The sequence below is a fragment of the Lycium barbarum genome, chromosome 12 (assembly GCF_019175385.1).
Source record: "Lycium barbarum isolate Lr01 chromosome 12, ASM1917538v2, whole genome shotgun sequence".
NCBI lineage: Eukaryota > Viridiplantae > Streptophyta > Magnoliopsida > Solanales > Solanaceae > Lycium > Lycium barbarum.
The window spans coordinates 82,141,507-82,161,792 of NC_083348.1; the positions used below are offsets into that span (position 1 = coordinate 82,141,507).

Below are 20,286 nucleotides of genomic sequence, written 5' to 3' on the forward strand. Positions count from 1 at the left end.
GAGCGGGATAAAATTAGAACTTAGGCCTGAAAACACGTGTTGCACTCTTTTCCTTAGTACGGTTTTGTCCCAAAATGGGTTTTCCGACAAGGTTTATAATTATTATTTGACAAAGGTCACAACACAAAAAGTGATAATAGCCTAGATAATCCTTAAAATGAAATCTTCTTTCACTTCATCATCAATCTCCAAATCTATTAAGTCCTTCCCATCCTCAACTAATATTTGCAATGACTTTTATTTATATATTCAAAGAAGGAGAAGGGCAAAAAGCGTAAGAGCAATGCCAAAAAAATGGATGAAGTTGCTTTAGGAACATAGTGCTATGAAATCTCTATCATATCAATTTCAGACATAATCATCTAAAATAACTATTTATGGCAGTGTTATTTTCTATGAGAGTTGCTTTCTTTATTATATATTTTAAGTAAAATCACTACAACATGATAACATAAAGTATAAATATCATTACAACAATAATAAAAATCATAATCTATTATAGCAAAAATACTTTAAAAGCAATAACAATTAAATTAACGCCCGGGGCGAACGCCTTTTACGCCTGGGGCTTACGCTTTTGTGTCCAGGGCTTGCGCCCCAAATTCTAGGGCGTAAGCCCTACGGATCTTCACCTTTCATTTGCGCCCCGAAGCGTTTTTGGTACGGCCCTTCCCGGGACTCGCCCCGAAAACGCCTCTGAAAACACTGCTAAATACCAAGAACCATGACCTGAAGGTTATTATCAATGAGTAACTTGCAATATAAATTGAATCAATATTTGAATTTCCAAGAATAGAACCTTGTAGTTATCTCAGAAGTGATGAAGTTGAATTTCTATAGGAATTCATGATGATGGTCCTTCTAACAAATAAGGCTTAGAACAGAAAGTGCCAAATATAAAATCTGTTTCCTGTGCTCAAAGTGGTAGACACTGTTCATTAAACCATTAGTATGAATCTCCTTTTTATGTTGATTAGGGACCTGTTTGGCTTAGCTTAAAATAAGCAGCTTATAAGCTGAAAACAACTTATAAGTCCCAACTTATTTTTTTAGACTTATTTTAAGCACAAAATGACTTATAAGCTGGCCAGCTAAACACTCAAAAAAGCTGAAAACAGCTTATAAGCTGTTTTCAGCAACTTATAAGCTAAGCCAAACGGGCTCTAGATGCGAAAGTTAAAATAATGTAGTTAATGGATGTCGGCTTGCAACTACAGTTAACACTTTTCCTTGTTGCACGTAACTGATGTGTAGGATGGAACTGTTATACGCGGACAAAATGAAATATCTCATCCAACCCATGGGTCCATGCAACCAATAGACAAGGTATAGACAGTTCCTAATTTTGATGTGTACTGTTTTTTGTTTCTTTTATTATTTTTTCCCTTAAAATTTTCTTGAAACAGAGACTTCTTGCAACGTTTATAAACTATAATCATGATAAAATCTTCCTAAAAAGAGCTGCTATGGTCCCTGCTGAAATGGGTTTTTACGAAATCTTGTTCTCATATTTTGTTCTCAGATCAGAAGCCCCTGATATATTTGGATAATCTATTTGGGACATACTTTTGATTCATTGGATAGGTTCAATAGCTAACATGGATAAGAACTATTTAATATATGTTTGTATGTTGTAGATTATTTTAGAGCTTAAGTATGACATAGCCTTTTTAAGGAGACTTGTTTACTTGGGTAGTTGGGTTAACATACTCTTGAATGATGAAGTGTCATGTCTGTGAGACTGCAAAATAACCTTCTTACTCTATAAAATAAAGAAATTGATGCTTATGTTATAGAGTAATTGGGACGGAGGGAGCATGAGATGCTTATGTTATAGAGTAAATTGGGACGGAGGGAGCATGAGATGCTTATGTTATAGAGTATTGCTTTGTACGTATGGGCACTTGGGGGTCTGTATAAAAGGGCCCCGGCATAATGGCTCCGCATGTTAAATTGATCTGACTGAGTGATTTCAAAGGATTAAGTTGGTGGATTGGCACTTTGGACTGGAGCGATTAGTGAGTACTGGGGACTGGTGGAGTGGTGGTTAATGTAAGGCAGCAGTCCAAGAACTAACATGGTCATGGTCATGGTCCTTAACTGTGCTAGATATTTTAGTTTTATACCTCTGTTTAATAGTATGATCTGTACAACAGCAAGACAATATGGATAGTCATGAGTATACAATAAATCTAGGGTACTTGCTATGTCATTTTTTGCTAGTGTGCAGTAGGTCGGTCTTGCCCAAGTTAACCTGTTCACCTTTTGAACCTTGTTGAACAGGATGCCTCTTCAGCCCCAGCACTTCCTTCTAGAATAAAACGGGTATTCTACATGTCCAGTGAAGGGAGCAACTTACTGCATGAGGTAAATTTGCTTCTTGTTCTTATTAATTGAAAAGTTGTTGGTTTTTTTTTTTTTTTTTGAGTTGAAAAGTTGTTGCTTTTCTAACGTGCTAAAAACTTGAAAAACTTGGAAACTTAAAAATGAGATTTACTGCATTTCTTTTGTCACGGTACAAGGAAGTTATGAGATCATTTTAAAATTAACTGTTGAACTTTTTGATAAAGATGGTAATTTTATGATGGTAAAAGAGAGGCCTCCGCAGGAGAACTAAATGTCATACCCCTTTTTAATCGGGTTAAAGTAGAAGTACGACATATTGGTGATTCCTATTTGGTTTGTTTATTTTAAGGAGTCGCCACCTAATTATTTATGGTGAATTAGGACACCTAAAGTTTATTAAAGTTATGTTTAAAGTTAACTCTGTTTAAGGTCTGCGAAACTTAAGATTCTAGGTATAGATATAGATATATTGTTAACAGGGAATAGAAGTTTAGTGGATGAACACATTGTTAACAGGGAATAGAAGTTTAGTGGATGAACACATGATATGGATAATGACATACAATGTGATACACATAGAATGTATGTAGAGTAAGATGTTTTAAACAATGCAAGGGTTGAATCACAGCTAACTTCTAACAAACCAACATCCAAGTATGAGACAATTCAAAGGATTTTAGGACTAATTTGTTGAGCATAGATAAACAGAGATGAAGAGGGGAATTACAGGATATCACACTATGCATACATCATTCGCAATCTCATTTTTTATATGATGACTCACAACTCTCCTTCAATCTTAATTCTCAAACATATAAGATTAGTTTGGTTACACAAATCACATTTTTAGGCCATAATGATCATATATTGACTCTTCAGAATCTTTTGCAAACAAATTTGGACCTTTCAACCAATAAACCAAAACCTGGACACGACTAAATTCAAAATATGCATACTTAATTAGGGAAATAACATTATCAACATACCAAACAGCTCTTTTAACCAGATTGGCATAAGGAGATATTTAAAATCACCATTTGGATGTCACACCCTTTCGTGGACGTAGCAATAGCACAGGACACACTAACATAATCAGCTACCTATGCCAATCATAAATAAGGCAGAAAATACCCTTTTACAGCTAAAAATCATCCACTTAAACATAGTAACATTCGTTTACAACATATTATGTTCTTAAGGGACAGCTTCAACTAATAGAGGACCCAACTTGAGGAAAATGATTAGTTACATACAAAGTCCACCCCTATAAGGTTATATCAACATAAGATTACTAATTAACTGATTTACAGGTCCATACATACAACTCAAAACTAATTCAAGAAACGCAAATATTCATGCTCATTGGTATCCTAGCAATTAGACTGAGACAGATCCAACTAACCAATCTTAAGCATAAGCAATGGGCTCGATACCTACTGGCCAACTGAAGCCAAACAAATTCATAGACATATGCTGAACTGATTAGACGAAACAAGAATGACAAACATAAGATTCCATACTTGGAATTTAATCTAAAACATCAAAAATATGCAAACAACATGCTGAACACGATCACACAGCAATAGAAAACATAAAACATGATGATACCCAAACCAATCTAACTGCAACAATAAACACCTATTTGAGTGAAATGATAACAACAAGGCATCATAGCATGATTTTTTTATACTAACGGGATTTTAACGGAACACTGAGTCAAAATGTATCAGATTTTACCTTTTTTGTGTGCAGTGAACTGAGATCGTCGGGGTCTCGAATCTATACTCGAACTCGAAGAATCCGAACCTGAACTCGATTAAAGTAACTAAGGTTTTAAACAAAAAACAAAGGAAAATAGAGTAATTGTTGGCTGTTTTTGTTGATTAAAACTTGTGTTTTGTAGGGAATTTTCGTGGTTCCAGATCCTTGTGATTTTTCACGGGATTTTCGGTCTCCTTTGCCTAAAGTTGACTAGGTTTCACTCCGAAAAAGAAAAAATCCCCCGATCTCCTCTCAATTCCCCTCCTTTATAGGGTTGTGATTAGGGTTTAAGAAAGGAGAGAGGGAGCGTGGGGGGACAGAGATGAGTGGGTGACAGAGGCGTGGGGGACAGGGGTGAGTGGAAATGGAGCGGGGTGCGAGAACAAAGGGAAGTGGAGATGACAGAGAACGTGGGGGACAGGGGAGAGTGGGAGAGAGCGTGAGAGTGTGGGAGTGGAGATGACGATGAAAGAGAAAGGGGAGCGGCTAGGGTTTTGAGGGAGAGGGAGGCGGAGAAAAGGGAAAAGGAAAGAGAAAGAGAAAGGGATTAGGTTTAGGAAATAAAGGGATGGGCTTGGACCGGGTAAAAGGGTAGTGGGCTGAATTATTTTGGGTAGGGGAATGATGTGGGCTGGTCTGTTGAAGACATGGACTGGTTGGATTAAAACGCGTGGGCTGATTATTTGGGCCATTTATTTGGCTGAAATTGTTGGTCTTTCCCCCCTATTTAATTATTCTTGGACTTCTAATTTAATAACTAGTACAACATATATTATGCGAAGACAATTAATATATAGAAAAATAATGATTTAACAAAGCGTTGTCTTGTAATTAATTTAACGAGTCCAAACCCGAAAACGAAACGATGACTAACCGTTTAAAATTTGTGATAAAATAATGCTCATAATGTTGAAAATAAAAGTAGTGATATTAATAGTAGTAGCAATAAAATATTGTGAAAAATAAAGTATTTAGCTCGTCAGTAAATTTAGAAACCCGAGTAAATTAAATAAAAGAGGGACAAAATTGGGTGTCAACAGATGCCCCTCTTCGACCGGAGATGATGTAAGAATCTTCGGGCGAAGAAGTTGACGTAGTAGCCAATTTTGTTTGGACCAACGAATATGAATTTATAAGAAAGTACGGTTTAGGAAAATTGATGGAAAATATTATGAGGACCGAAGGAATTATGGAAAATTATGGCCGAATCTCAGTTTCGAGTTGCCTACATATCTAGGGCTGCACGAGAATCAGGCCATGTGTAGTTCGAAAGTTTTTGTGGATTTATAATCTTGCGGGGGTTGTAGACAGGTGACGAGAACGTTCAAGAATGGAACATATGCTTATAGCCTCCTAATTATAAATGTGGCGCGCAACACACCTTTAAGTAGGACTCTACTAGACACGATGTAAATTCTCCAAAAATGCCCCAGTGTTGAGTTATGGAGACGCTGGGGATGTAGAAAGGAATATGAGATTGTGAAAAAAGTTGATTGAAATAGAGTTTTAGTGGGGAATATGAAAGAGAAATTGACCTACGTGTCACGTGTTTGTGGACGTGGGAGGAGTTGAGTTCGAGAGTAGATCCGTGACCCTTGCTAGTGAGTTTGATATTCCTCTTCAGCGTGTTTGCCCCAGTTCACTGCATAAGATAAAGTTCCACGTTGTGTTGCGTCTCTGCGGACTGTACTTTTTGCCGAAACTGAAATTCATGTCACAATTAGTAATAAAGTTGATTGTGTAAAATTATAAAGAGTGCAAAATGATAGTAAATATGAGTGTGAGAGTGAGGATCAAGTCGTGTGGCTTATAATGAGGCAGTGTGGCCAGATGTTGTCTCTGGTTGTTTTCAGGGACTTGAATGAATGTGTGAGTCGTATGCTGAGGATGTAATAATATCTCTAGTTGCGGTTGGAGATGATAGTAGTAAGGCCTCTGGCTGTCTTCCGGGACTCGATGATAAATGATATCTGCGGAATTTAAGGTAAAGTCGTTAAAGTAGGTAAAGTAGATGATGAAATAAAGCGATAAAGTATGAGTAAAGTAAGTGTGTAGCCATTTGGCTTATGCAGGTGAGGCTGTGTAGCCATTTGATGTCTCCGGTTGTCTTCGGGGACTCGATGATATATCTCCGGTTGTCTTCGTGGACTTGATGATATATCTCTGATTGTCTTCGGAGGCTTAATGTTAATTCCTGTAAAGTTCAAGGTAAAATCGTTAGAGTTGGTAAAGTGAATGATAAAGTAGAGAGTAGAGTCATAGTGTAGCCGTCTGGCTTATGCATCTGAGACTGTATAGCCGAATGATACCCCCGGTCGTCTTCGGAGACTCGACGCCAATCCTGTAAAATTCAAGATAAAAATGTGTATTCTTATTTCAGGGTGGAATGACCCAATATGTCCTATTTTAGGGTGGACGAACCCGATGTATCCTATTTTAGGGTGGACAAACCCATGTATGTCTCCGATTGTTTTCGAGGACATGATGCATATGCCGTGTGAGGCATTTAAAGAAATGATATCCTATTAAAGGCGGACGAGCCTAAAATGTCCTATTCAAGGCGGACGAGCCTAAAGTGTCCTATTAAAGGCGGACGAGCCTAAAGTGTCCTATTAAAGGCGGACGAGCCTAAAGTGTCCTATTAAAGGCGGACTAGCCTAAAATGTCCTATTAAAGGCAGACGAGCCTAAATGTCCTATTAAAGGCGGACGAGCCTAAAGTGTCCTATTAAAGGCGGACGAGCCTAAAGTGTATAGTTATCCTCGGAGTGTAATATTGATTTCTACAAAATTTAAAGTAAAGTCATTAAAGTATTTAAAATAAATAATAAAATGGAGAGTAAAGTAAGAGTCAGTTCGCTCGGCTAATGATATTGATGGTATCGTGACAGGCCAAATTAAGGACACGCAATCCTGATTTAATTCGCCTTCAATCTCGTCAACCTACAAAAACAGGTATATAAAGTCATAAAATTATTGTGATAAAAATAAAATAAATTAAAAGATAAAGTTGGAAGTAAAGCCGTATGGCTTTTGAGGCGAGGCCACAATGGCCAAGCGATGCTTTTAGCCGTGATCGATAGACTTGACTGTTGATCTCGTGGTCTTTTGATTCTTGCACTCAAAGAAAAATTCTTAGTTTGGGAGGGGGAAGTTGATTCGTGTTTGAATCGAAGCTTGACGTTGTTGGCGCTCCATTCATCTTGTTTGTTTGGATCTTGTGATCTCCGTTCAAGCCTCGATAGATGAACAGTAGTGAAAATGATTGAAAGGAAGTGTTTCATTTGACAGTGTATATATAAGGAAAGATATGTATGTAAACATATGTATGTAAGTTGTAAAATATTTCTGCCAACTTCAGATTGTGACACTTCTGAAACAATTGAAAATGTTATTCGTCTATAATACTTCCTGTCTAGTAGCCTTAATATTGTTGATATCTAACTCTAATCTTTCAAAATATGCCCCAGTTTTGATTCAGAAGGGTGTACTAAACCTATGTTATGGTGTGACCGAACCTTGTATAGGTTGCCTACGTGTCCCACCAAAGGAATCAGGTCAGAACGTAGTTCGTACGGGATTAAAGGAATGGTTGCAAACTATGTTGTCTAACCTAATGTCGTACTTTGATTTCTTCTTGAATTTCTAGCTTTGAGGTTTATGCCATCACCTATCGGCTACTTCGTTTTCTTTCGAATGGAATCTTGTTTTATCCTCTAAATTCTTTGTTATTCTCTCGAGACGTATGTTATTCATTCGTTCATTTTATGTCACAATCGTAGAGTTGACAGATTTGATAAGTAAAGTAGAAAATAACAATAATAGATGATTAAGGAAAATCAGAAATGCATTCATAGTTTTGCAATTTAAGTTTCCAAACGATGAGGCAAAGCAACAAAAGCTTTGAGGCACGATTTAAGCCTCAATTTAAAAAATAGGTTCACTACATGTTCATACTACCAAGACTCCCGGCGAATCAGGGACGGAGTACAAGTCCAATTCTTCAGAGTTTCTCCTGGTTCGGCACCCTGGATGGTTGGTGTCTTGGTGTTGTGAGTAGTTGTAGCAGCAATCTTCACTGGTACTTGTTTTGGATTGTCCCTACGGGCGCAACAAAAAGTTGATGACATGCCCCTCTCTATCTTTCCAATTGGCGCAATGGCCTCCTTCAGATTCTTAACTTCTTCGATAGTTATCATGTTCACGTTGGCGTTTTCGTGAGTAGGCAAAGGGATTGTGATCCATGTTGGGCCGAGCTCCAGTGAGCTGGATTGCTCCTTTCTTAATCAAGGTTTCGATTTTGTTTTTGAGGCCATATCAATCCTCAGTGACGTGCCCAGCAACTCCAGAATGATATGCACAACGCTTGGAGCCATCAAACCATTTTGGAATAGGGTCAGGAATTTTCCCTTCAATAGGTTGTACCATGCCTGCAACTTTCAGTCTTTCGAATAATTGAGCCAAAGGTTCAGCGAACCGAGTGCAATTACGGGTGTTTTTTATGACAGGGTTTGGACGGGCTTTATGTGTGGTATGTGGTCGATTTTGGTAAGTGGGAGCTTGAACAGATTGGTATGGACGTGGGTTTTGATCGTGAGGTGCTCGAGGTTGGTGGTAATTTGCTTGGGCATTGTAGACAGGGTAAGTAGTTAATGGAGCTTGGTAGAGTTCAGCATAGTGGTAAGGGTAGAAAGACTGTTGTGGATGGTTAAAGTATGTAATGGCTTGGTTTAGTGGGTTTAGGGGAGTAGTTGTAGGTGGTGGGTTAGTGTTGGTGGGTAAAGGAATGTAAGGAGTATGACCTAGTAATTGATTTGGTGGGTTGACGGGTGGTGGGTTAGGAGTAGCATAGGTAGTGTAAGTGGGTGATTGATTTTGTGGAGGAGTATAGTTAGTGTAAGTGGGTGGCTCACTTTGTGGAGGAGTATAGACGGATGATGGATTTGGTGGGTTTGCGGGGGTGATTGGAAGTAAGTTGTTGTTGGTAGGTGCATCATTTTGGGGAGGAAAATGTTCAAGAACTGGAGATTCAAGTGATGGAAAATGAGGCGGGTTTGGTGCGACGTTCCTAGGTTCAGGAGGTGGACTTTGGAGTGTAACGGATAAGTTGGTCATGTTTCTAACCCGATTTAGCTCTCCACATAGATCCTCAATCTCTTGAGTCAGGCGGGCGATATGTTCATCCCGTTGAATAGTAGTTCCGTGTTCAGAAGTCTCGGGGGGATCACCAGGGATCACGATGTTTTCCACACCAGTTGAAATAGATGTAACTGGATCAGACATAGCAATTTCATTTCCTTGAACAACCCAACGACGTTCAGGCAACGATGACGTCTTTGACTTTGTGAGGTAAGGATGGTCGGCCATCGAGTGTCAACACGAATCAACTTTTGGGAATAAGATAAAAGAAACATAAAGTATAAATGATGTTAGTCTCATGAACATATCTAGGTAAAGTCATGATCACGTAAAGTCAAGTAAGTCATGTAGCAAATAATTCATAAAGTTGTCAAACAAATGTAAATGAGTATATCACACAATAACGCGTCTTAATATGCATGTGACCTCTTTGTGCCAGAGGTAGGCCTAACGTTTGTTTGAAGGGTAAAGTGTGCCATAATACGTCATCCCGTTGCTTTTGATTAAACAAATTCTATTTCCCCAAAATAAAGTACAAAAGTAGTGTAATATTTATTACATGTCAAATGAATACAACATAAAGTGTTTCCTAATCTAAGTAAAGAATAATACAATTTCCTATGTCTAAATCCCAGCTCCGTTTTGTGATGTCATTGATCTTCGTCATTCATTGTACTCTAATGCAAATCCATACCTGTCATAGAAACGTTAGTCATCCCTCCCTTCTAAAGTTTAATTAATTAAAGCAAATAGTCAATATTTAGGCACAGTTATCCTTCAAACATGCACATAAAGTATGATTAGTGTCACTCGGAGTCGTGAACCCACTTGGACGTTTGGGTAAAGTCGTCTAATGGGTTTAATACACCAAAGGTATTAAACCTCCTAGGTCATGAAATGTATGCTCTTAATAAAGGGTGTTGGTTTAGCTCTATCTTAGGCTGACTAAGAGTTGGCTTCCTATGACACAAGGTTCCCCCAAGTGGACAACTTGGGAGTGGAAAGTCCGTGGCTGTCGACTGCACCGCCGATCGACTAAATCCACAAGATCAATCCAACTAAAAGGGTAATTTAGTAGTGCACGGGCGCGAGCCGCGAAGCCGTTTTAAGTGTGTGAATATGTGTGAGTTTTCCAGGAGTGGAAGAAATATGAATGGAATGATAATTTATCAAAGCAGTAACACTTAGACAGTTTATATCAAACAACAATTAATCACACAAACAATTTATAGCATGTAAAACAATTTAGGCAAATAGAGTAACTAAGTTAGCACACAAAGCTTAATTAAATCTAAGTTCGTTATGGTTAGAACCTAAGTTGATTCTCCGCAGGAGAACTAAATGTCATACCCCTTTTTAACCGGGTTAAAGTAGAAGTACGACATATTGGTGATTCCTATTTGGTTTGTTTATTTTAAGGAGTCGCCACCTAATTATTTATGGTGAATTAGGACACCTAAAGTTTATTAAAGTTATGTTTAAAGTTAACTCTGTTTAAGGTCTGCGAAACTTAAGATTCTAGGTAAGGGTTCAATTAGTGTAAAGGGGAGGTATTAGGCACCCTTTAAGACCCATTAACAATGGTTAACCGACCGGACTTATGTTATTTAATTAAGGCTAAAATGTGGATGTAAATATTTGAATAAAAATACTTTGTAAGTATTGCTGAAGTTATTTAAAGTAAAACTTGTAGAAAATAATAGTTGCATAAAGAGTTTAGTTGAAATAAACTAAAAGAAGCACGACATGTAATGTTTATATATATTTGAAGAAAAGCTAATGTTAGTGTAAAATTTGTGATGTTTAAATCTTTAAGATAGTAGGCATAAATTATGATTCCTTTAGCCTAAATATGTAGTCATGCTATTTCGAAAATAAATTATTCTAAATAAATGTTATAGATACTATAAATAGTTTAGAACATAAATAGAAGAGAATGTAATTTGTGGAATTAACTACCCATTACTAAAAAAACTAAAACCCACTAACTTTACTATGGTTCATTTAATCTAGTAAGACAAAATAAAATGTTAGTCATACAAGGCAAATAAAATACACAACCATAAAAAATGAGGAAGAGAGTAAAGAGTGAATGGGTTAGGCCTATTTTCTCGGACTGCTGCTGCGGTCGGTTTTGTTATTGGGCTTTGGCCCACTTATTGTTTTCTATTTGTGCTGCAGGTTGGGCTGACACGGGAAGAGAGTTTCGTTGGGCCTTTAGCCCAACGCCGAATACAGGAGAAGACGAGTCCCCTTGGACTCGTATGCGATGCTCATGCATAAAAATGGAAAGAAAAGGATTAGTACACAACCAATAAATAAGACTAAACATGTATAATGTAAATGATTCATGTATATACCAGGTATACTCTCATGTATATATCCTAATATATACATGATGTCTCCTAAATTAATGCTTTAGTTCATTTGTTTACAGAGGCCAACAGGCAGAACATAAGACTAGAACTTCTTGCGTATGCATTAGTTTTAGCATGACAATACAAATGAATCCAGTTGCTGAACAACAATATATCAATCAAATATTTGAGCTAAACTGAAGTCAAACAGTTTGGACATGGTATTAGACACGCAGAACTCAACTACTTGAATAACTAGAACCCAAATTTAATCCCAAGAAATCTGAACAAGCAGCTGGAAGCCAGCATCGTGCTGAGCAATGACAAAAACCAAATTAAATACAGAGGTGGGCAGTTGCTACCAGACTACATGACAACTAAGCTAAACGAACTAAATGTGATAATCAAAACTAACAGGGGGCCTAAATTTTGGTTGTGATGCAGCCAAGGGAATGAGCAGGGGAGCAGAAGCAAACCAAAAGACATGTCAAAAAAGGAGTGTTTCAGATGGACAGGGTTGCTGATGAGGTTACCAGAGAGGTAGCATGCACTCAAATAGCCCAAATAATCACACTATGAGCATAAGATATAGATATATTGTTAACAGGGAATAGAAGTTTAGTGGATGAACACATGATATGGATAATGACATACAATGTGATACACATAGAATGTATGTAGAGTAAGATGTTTTAAACAATGCAAGGGTTGAATCACAGCTAACTTCTAACAAACCAACATCCAAGTATGAGACAATTCAAAGGATTTTAGGACTAATTTGTTGAGCATAGATAAACAGAGATGAAGAGGGGAATTACAGGATATCACACTATGCATACATCATTCGCAATCTCATTTTTTATATGATGACTCACAACTCTCCTTCAATCTTAATTCTCAAACATATAAGATTAGTTTGGTTACACAAATCACATTTTTAGGCTATAATGATCATATATTGACTCTACAGAATCTTTTGCAAACAAATTTGGACATTTCAACCAATAAACCAAAACCTGGACAGGACTAAATTCAAAATATGCATACTTGATTAGGGAAATAACATTATCAACATACCAAACAGCTCCTTTAACCAGATTGGCATAAGGAGATATTTAAAATCACCATTTGGATGTCACACCCTTTCGTGGACGTAGCAATAGCACAGGACACACTAACATAATCAGCTACCTATGCCAATCATAAATAAGGCAGAAAATACCCTTTTACAGCTAAAAATCATCCACTTAAACATAGTAACATTCGTTTACAACATATTATGTTCTTAAGGGACAGCTTCAACTAATAGAGGACCCAACTTGAGGAAAATGATTAGTTACATACAAAGTCCACCCCTATAAGGTTATATCAACATAAGATTACTAATTAACTGATTTACAGGTCCATACATACAACTCAAAACTAATTCAAGAAACGCAAATATTCATGCTCATTGGTATCCTAGCAATTAGACTGAGATAGATCCAACTAACCAATCTTAAGCATAAGCAATGGGCTCGATACCTACTGGCCAACTGAAGTCAAACAAATTCATAGACATATGCTGAACTGATTAGACGAAACAAGAATGACAAACATAAGATTCCATACTTGGAATTTAATCTAAAACATCAAAAATATGCAAACAACATGCTGAACACGATCACACAGCAATAGCAAACATAAAACATGCTGATACCCAAACCAATCTAACTGCAACAATAAACACCTATTTGAGTGAAATGATAACAACAAGGCATCATAGCATGATTTTTTTATACTAACGGGATTTTAACGGAACACTGAGTCAAAATGTATCAGATTTTACCTTTTTTGTGTGCAGTGAACTGAGATCGTCGGGGTCTCGAATCTATACTCGAACTCGAAGAATCCGAACCTGAACTCGATTAAAGTAACTAAGGTTTTAAACAGAAAAACAAAGGAAAATAGAGTAATTGTTGGCTGTTTTTGTTGATTAAAACTTGTGTTTTGTAGGGAATTTTCGTGGTTCCAGATCCTTGTGATTTTTCACGGGATTTTCGGTCTCCTTTGCCTAAAGTTGATTAGGTTTCACTCCGAAAAAGAAAAAATCCCCCGATCTCCTCTCAATTCCCCTCCTTTATAGGGTTGTGATTAGGGTTTAAGAAAGGAGAGAGGGAGCGTGGGGGGACAGAGATGAGTGGGTGACAGAGGCGTGGGGGACAGGGGTGAGTGGAAATGGAGCGGGGTGCGAGAACAAAGGGAAGTGGAGATGACAGAGAACGTAGGGGACAGGGGAGAGTGGGAGAGAGCGTGAGAGCGTGGGAGTGGAGATGACGATGAAAGAGAAAGGGGAGCGGCTAGGGTTTTGAGGGAGAGGGAGGCGGAGAAAAGGGAAAAGGAAAGAGAAAGAGAAAGGGATTAGGTTTAGGAAATAAAGGGATGGGCTTGGACCGGGTCGGGTCGGGTCATAGTAATTTTTTGGGCTGGACCGGGTAAAAGGGTAGTGGGCTGAATTATTTTGGGTAGGGGAATGATGTGGGCTGGTTGGATTAAAACGTGTGGGCTGATTATTTGGGCCATTTATTTGGCTGAAATTGTTGGTCTTTCCCCTCTATTTAATTATTCTTGGACTTCTGATTTAATAACTAGTACAACATATATTATGCGAAGACAATTAATATATAGAAAAATAATGATTTAACAAAGCGTTGTCTTGTAATTAATTTAACGAGTCCAAACCCGAAAACGAAACGATGACTAACCGTTTAAAATTTGTGATAAAATAATGCTCATAATGTTGAAAATAAAAGTAGTGATATTAATAGTAGTAGCAATAAAATATTGTGAAAAATAAAGTATTTAGCTCGTCAGTAAATTTAGAAACCCGAGTAAATTAAATAAAAGAGGGACAAAATTGGGTGTTAACACTAAAAATTAAATGTAACTGGAGAAACTTAAACAAAAACTTGGAAAATGGGAAAGGAGATTTACTGGCATTCCTAATATCACCATACAAGGAAATATTTTGTATTAATTAAAAAGGTCAAATAATGAATACAAAGAAATAATGAAGTTTCTAAAGATTAATTATAGTTACAGTTTTATCCACCATGGAATACAATAACGAAGGTGAATTGGTCAACATTTTTGTGCTTTAGTCATATATAGATTAATGGAAAGCTTATTTTAGCTCTGTCTATGATCTTCCGACTGCTGATATTTACTGGTTCTTTGCCCTATGTACAGGTCTTCCCCAGTGTAAATCCCACTGTGTTGGAACAGTTGAGAAGCGTTGACTGTATCGTATTTGGCATGGGCTCCCTCTTTACTTCCATCTGTCCCTCTCTGGTAGAGTAGCGTGCAACATTAGTTCTTCCACAGTAGTTCACAGACATGAAATGCATTGGATGGTGCATTATTACGACTCAGGATTTGTTGTTTCTCTTATGATTTTTGATATTATACTGTTCATCCCCCATTATTAAAGCATGTGCAAGCATCTGGTTTTGTCGAGTCGATCCTGCTTGTAGAGTAGCGTGCAACATTAGTTCTTCCACAGTAGTTCACAGACATGAAATGCATTGGATGGTGCATTATTACGACTCAGGATTTGTTGTTTCTCTTATGATTTTTGATATTATACTGTTTATCCCCCATTATTAAAGCATGTGCAAGCATCTGGTTTGTCGAGTCGATCCTGCTTGTACGACAAGCTAAAAAGTGTAGTGGCAAACTAATTTGTTTTCTTCAAGTGGAGTTCATCTTCTCAAGCATGACATTGTCATCACTATTATGTTAGCATTCTTCTTATATTTGAAAAAGAAAGGAACAAAAATAATTTACTTGGTGATTTTCTCCATTTGAAGGTTTTACTTGGAGTGGGGGAAACCATCTCTTTGCGGTCTTGTCCCAAGGTAATTTAGGCCATGCAAATAATAACTGATTGCTGCTTGCTCGGACAAACTTTGTTGACTGTGTCAATGATTTCCTCATATCATTGATGTTTTTCTCATATCAATGATATTAATCTCTCCTTTTCCTTCCCCAACAATTCTTCTTCTTCTTCCCAGGTACTTCTGTTGAATGGTACTCATGATCGAGAAACTAGTGGCTTTAGTGCTTCTTGCTTTGTGACTGCCATTACTGATGCCTTAAATCGAACTTATGGAGGTCCTCATAATTGTCTTAAAAATTCTGTAAGTAGCTAAGCACTCAAGTGTTTCTTCTAAACTGAATGTACAACAGTAGATATCATGTACTTGCACAAACAATGCCTTGAATCTCTGTCATGAAAATCAATATTATGGTTTACTTTTTCTTTTCAGCCAAACAAATATATCAACACCCTTCTGGTGCCGAAAGATGGCCAAATACCTGTGGATGTAGAAAGCCTGGCTTCTCAAGGAATTTTCAATGTGGTATGTTCCTGTTTCATGGTTATTAGAAATGCCTCTTGGTAAATCAATAATGTACTTGATCAGTTTCTATTGTTCATGGGATTTCTCGTTTTAATTTCAAAAACCAAGTGTCCCTTTGAGCCTCTCTACCTTCTCAAAGTAGGGCAAAGGTCTGCGTACGCACTACCTTCCTAGAGCCCAATGGTGGGATTGTTGTTGTTGTTGAAGTGCTCCTTTGAAATTTGTCTCATAAATGTCGTTAGATCCACAACATTTGATTGCTTTGCTGGTGATCCTCTTCAGTTTAAGTGACAAATTGAGTTCTTGTAGGTCACTGTGGATTCCATCCATGATCCAAAAGTGGGTGTGCTTTTTGATCCCAAATCACTGATTCAAGCACTTTACAATCTGTTGACTAACGCATGAGCCTGAATGCTACTGTGACTCGTCAAGCCTTAATTTATCGGAAATTTCGGAGCTTGTGGCACAGTAGTCTTCTGAAGTTTCTCCCTTTTTGCACAACTTGCAATGGTATGAAGTTTCTCTAATAGGCAATCGGGTAACCCTGTTTTGTTCATACATCTATTCATTTTCGTAATAATTTTAATGCAGCTATGGCAGAATCTGAAGAGAAACAGGCTCTTCCTGAACACTTGTAGATAACAATTCAAGCAGCTCTGCATTGATTTCTCCATGAAGTCTGAAGGATGATGGTATGACTTCCATAGTTCCACGTAGGCATTGGCTTTGATCTTATTCAGCAGCTCTCACTGGGAAAGAATACCGTGAATTTATCTGAAACCCATCTGTTGTTTCAAATTATAAACGAATTTGGACATGTACAGAATGAATTTTTTTTTGCCAACCACAACTTGTTTGGGGTTGAAGCATAATAGTGGTTGTACATAATTAAATTTTCTGTATATCAAGAACCTTATTTTTTAAGGAAAATATTCACTCGTTAGAGCTGCGTATGATGTATGTCTTTATGTTCTAGTGCTCCTCGTTTCTTCTTCTTTCCTTTGGTATGATTTTTCGCCTTTCCATATGTAAACAAGCAAAAACCACTTGAAAACTAAAATGCATGAGTAGTTAATTACTTGATTCTCTTCTGAAGAGCTTATATAGGTGCGTAACAATCTGTGCTTTCCTAATTATTCCCCTTCTAATAAACTGTCTTTTTTTCTTCTTTTTGCGTCCTCAAAAATAAGAAAGAATTAATTGTCAGTCTTTCAAATATTGCTGATTCGCCACGCCTTTTGTAGCGTTTTGCAGCGAATGGGGTAAACCTGCAAACTGAACTCTTTAGTAATTCATTTTTGCACTGCAAGGAATAGAACAAGCTTCTCTTATAGGAGAAAAGAAAAGGACGGAAACTAGAACCAGCCTGATGCCATACGCGAAAATGTCTCCTTTAATCTCCTCCTTTTTGTTTGTTTGTTCCTTTCCCTATCACATTTAAGCCAAAAGAGAAGCGTTGGTGATTTGCAAATAGGACAACATAGTGATCAAGTTCTCCATTGCTATATGAGAAAACTGTCATATCAGTGCCAATAGTTCCAAAATTATGGTAATGAGAACTTTATTAGAAAGTTACAAATGAAAGGTTCATTGCAACACAACCAGTTGAGGGCATCAAACTGCGTGCACAATCCATATTTATTATCATAAAAATCAGTCTATAATATATAACTTGCCGTGCTTTCCAGGGAATTCAACCATCAATTGAAAATGATAACACTTGAGTGACCTTAATATATCACCACAACGTAAGTACTATAAATACCATAGTTACTCTAGGCATTTCATCCACAACATTCAAACAGAGACATATTGGAATTAACAGAAAAATTCAAGTGGTGAAAAATGGGTTTAGCAATCAATTGCAAGCTTGCCTTTTTCGCTCTACTAGTGTTAGGAATGTGGGCTTCCCAAGCCACATCTCGTGACCTGAATGAAGCCTCGATGATCCAGAAACACAAGCACTGGATGGCTCGCTTTGGACGTGTGTACAAGGATGATTTAGAGAAGGCAAAAAGGTTCAAAATATTCAAGGACAATGTTGATTACATTGAGTCGGCCAACAAGGCTGGAATTAGGCCATATAAATTGGGCATCAATGAATTTGCAGATCTGACAAATGAGGAATTCAAAGCCACTCACAACGGATACAAAATGTCTTCTTATCAAGAGTCATCAAAAACCATATCATTCAGGTATCAAAATGTGACTGCTCCAGCTACCATGGATTGGAGGACAAAGGGCGCCGTTACTGGAATTAAGGATCAAGGGCAATGTGGTAAGTTACAATTAAGTTAATAATAACATCCTTTCAATGAATACGCTGCCAAAAAAAAAAGAATCTTATTAAGCTGATAATGTACAGGATGTTGCTGGGCATTTTCCGCTGTTGCTGCTACTGAAGGGATCAACAAGATCAAAACTGGTAAATTAATCTCTTTATCTGAGCAAGAACTCGTGGACTGCGACACAAGTTCAGATATGGGATGTGAGGGAGGTCTCATGGATGATGCTTTTACGTTCATCATTAAGAACCACGGGCTTACTACTGAATCGAATTATCCATACAAGGGAACTGATGGCACTTGCAAAACTGGAAAGGAATCCAATGATGCTGCTAAGATTACTGGTTATGAAGATGTCCCAGCCAATAGTGAATCTGCTCTGTTGAGCGCTGTTGCTAACCAACCTGTATCCGTCGCCATTGATGCTAGTGGATCAGATTTTCAGTTCTATTCTACTGGTGTTTTTACTGGAGAATGTGGAACTGAGTTAGATCATGGTGTTACCGCAGTTGGATATGGAAAAGCTAGTGACGAGACAAAGTATTGGTTAGTCAAGAACTCGTGGGGGACTAGCTGGGGCGAGAATGGTTATATCAGAATGCAAAGAGACGTTGATGCTGAGGAAGGGCTTTGTGGAATTGCTATGCAAGCTTCTTATCCAACTGCTTGAATAGCTTAGAAGCTTTGTGGGAACTTGCTGTTGATTCTTCTATGAACACTATTGTTGTTCACCTTGTTCATATATATTTTATGTGATGTGTTCACTGTGTATGTTACAAAATCGTTGCATGTAAATTCTAAGTGTTAAACAAAAGTTTGTATTTGAAAAGTTTCAGCATTCAAGAATGAAGCGCAGATTTATCTACTTTCAAATTGTTTGTCACCACTTGGACCAAAATAAGCAATTCTTGTGTAGACAGAAAAATCAACTAGCAGTAAGTAATGTTGGAATAGATACATCTCCCTTTCAACCTCATGTATCGTCCCCTTCCCAAGCATAGTCCATTCTTTATCAGCAAGTGCTTGAACTTACTATTCCTCATGCAGAGGCCAAACACACTTACAGGATGATCAAGTGTAGTGTGGCATTTCCCCGTAAAAACTCTACTCAAATAAAATTGGAACTTTAGTAAATGTGCATTAGCACCTACAGCTGCTGACTGGTTAGCTACTGTCTTCAAGAATCCATTCTCTTTGTTTTCAAGAGCCCATTCTCAATGGTAAGAGCCTGCTATTTGATAAATTCAAAGGCATTCGAAGTGAATCCAGTATAAACATTGCTGCTTCCCTCCTGCAGTCGCTATTCCTTGAGATGATATTATGTATGACTTTCCAGTTTGAATGTTTATGATTCCTTCTCAGCATCAAAACCGTGGAAAACATCCAAGAGTCTGTGCGATATCATTATGCTCATTAATTTATATTATGTGATATAATAGTTAATACTTAAAAATTGTTTTTAGAGTGAGAGGTGACCGCATACTCCTTCCTGCAATAAAGAAACTACTCCTTTTTTCCCTCCAATCTATGCATGATGAAGTGGTGCGTACATTTTCATATATGAAATATGTGTTGGTAGATGATGATGACTTGGTCTATGGGGGGTTTCTGGAATTTATATGAGTTGCTTCGAACTCCTCATTGGTCAAAGCTGCAAATATGTTGATGTTCATTTTATTTGCAGCATTTACAGAATCTATGTACTATTTGACTTGAAAATTCTGTGGGGTTCATCTTTCAATTAAAAGCTTCTGCAGTAGGAAGACTTGTGGCTAGTGAATTATTGGACTAATATAATCAGCGGAAACATGTTCCATGACAGTGTCATTGCTTTTCCTTAGGTGATTTCAGAAGTGTAGATCAGTTTTCTTGTTTTGACATTAAGTACATTGCTATTTGAGATGTTTACTTCATTGGGGTGTGTCATATGTTCATAAAATACTTTTGCAATCTAGCAACTATGTAAATGACAATCTCTAGGTAGATTATGGAGCAAAGT

General features: G+C 37.5%; 2 protein-coding genes across 4 annotated transcripts; both read left to right on the forward strand.

Moving 5' to 3' along the window:
* Nucleotides 1–1,210: 1,210 nt before the first annotated feature.
* LOC132622166 (uncharacterized) lies at nucleotides 1,211–16,940 on the forward strand. 3 transcript variants are annotated; one of them, XM_060336711.1, is made up of 8 exons: nucleotides 1,211–1,326; nucleotides 2,284–2,367; nucleotides 14,831–14,932; nucleotides 15,451–15,498; nucleotides 15,655–15,780; nucleotides 15,910–16,002; nucleotides 16,312–16,512; nucleotides 16,594–16,940. In XM_060336711.1, the coding sequence occupies exons 1-7, from the start codon at nucleotides 1,309–1,311 to the stop codon at nucleotides 16,405–16,407; spliced, it is 567 nt and encodes a 188-aa protein (XP_060192694.1). In that variant the 5' UTR covers nucleotides 1,211–1,308; the 3' UTR covers nucleotides 16,408–16,512; nucleotides 16,594–16,940. The 3 variants fall into 3 exon arrangements, with proteins under 3 accessions (XP_060192694.1, XP_060192693.1, XP_060192695.1); XM_060336710.1 differs by having other exon boundaries at nucleotides 16,603–16,940; XM_060336712.1 differs by having other exon boundaries at nucleotides 16,312–16,470; nucleotides 16,603–16,940.
* Nucleotides 16,941–17,847: 907 nt separating this feature from the next.
* LOC132622165 (senescence-specific cysteine protease SAG39-like) lies at nucleotides 17,848–18,957 on the forward strand. Its single transcript, XM_060336709.1, has 2 exons — nucleotides 17,848–18,280; nucleotides 18,368–18,957. Exons 1-2 carry the CDS (start codon nucleotides 17,848–17,850, stop codon nucleotides 18,955–18,957), a joined length of 1,023 nt encoding a protein of 340 aa, XP_060192692.1.
* The last annotated feature ends 1,329 nt before the right edge of the window (nucleotides 18,958–20,286 follow it).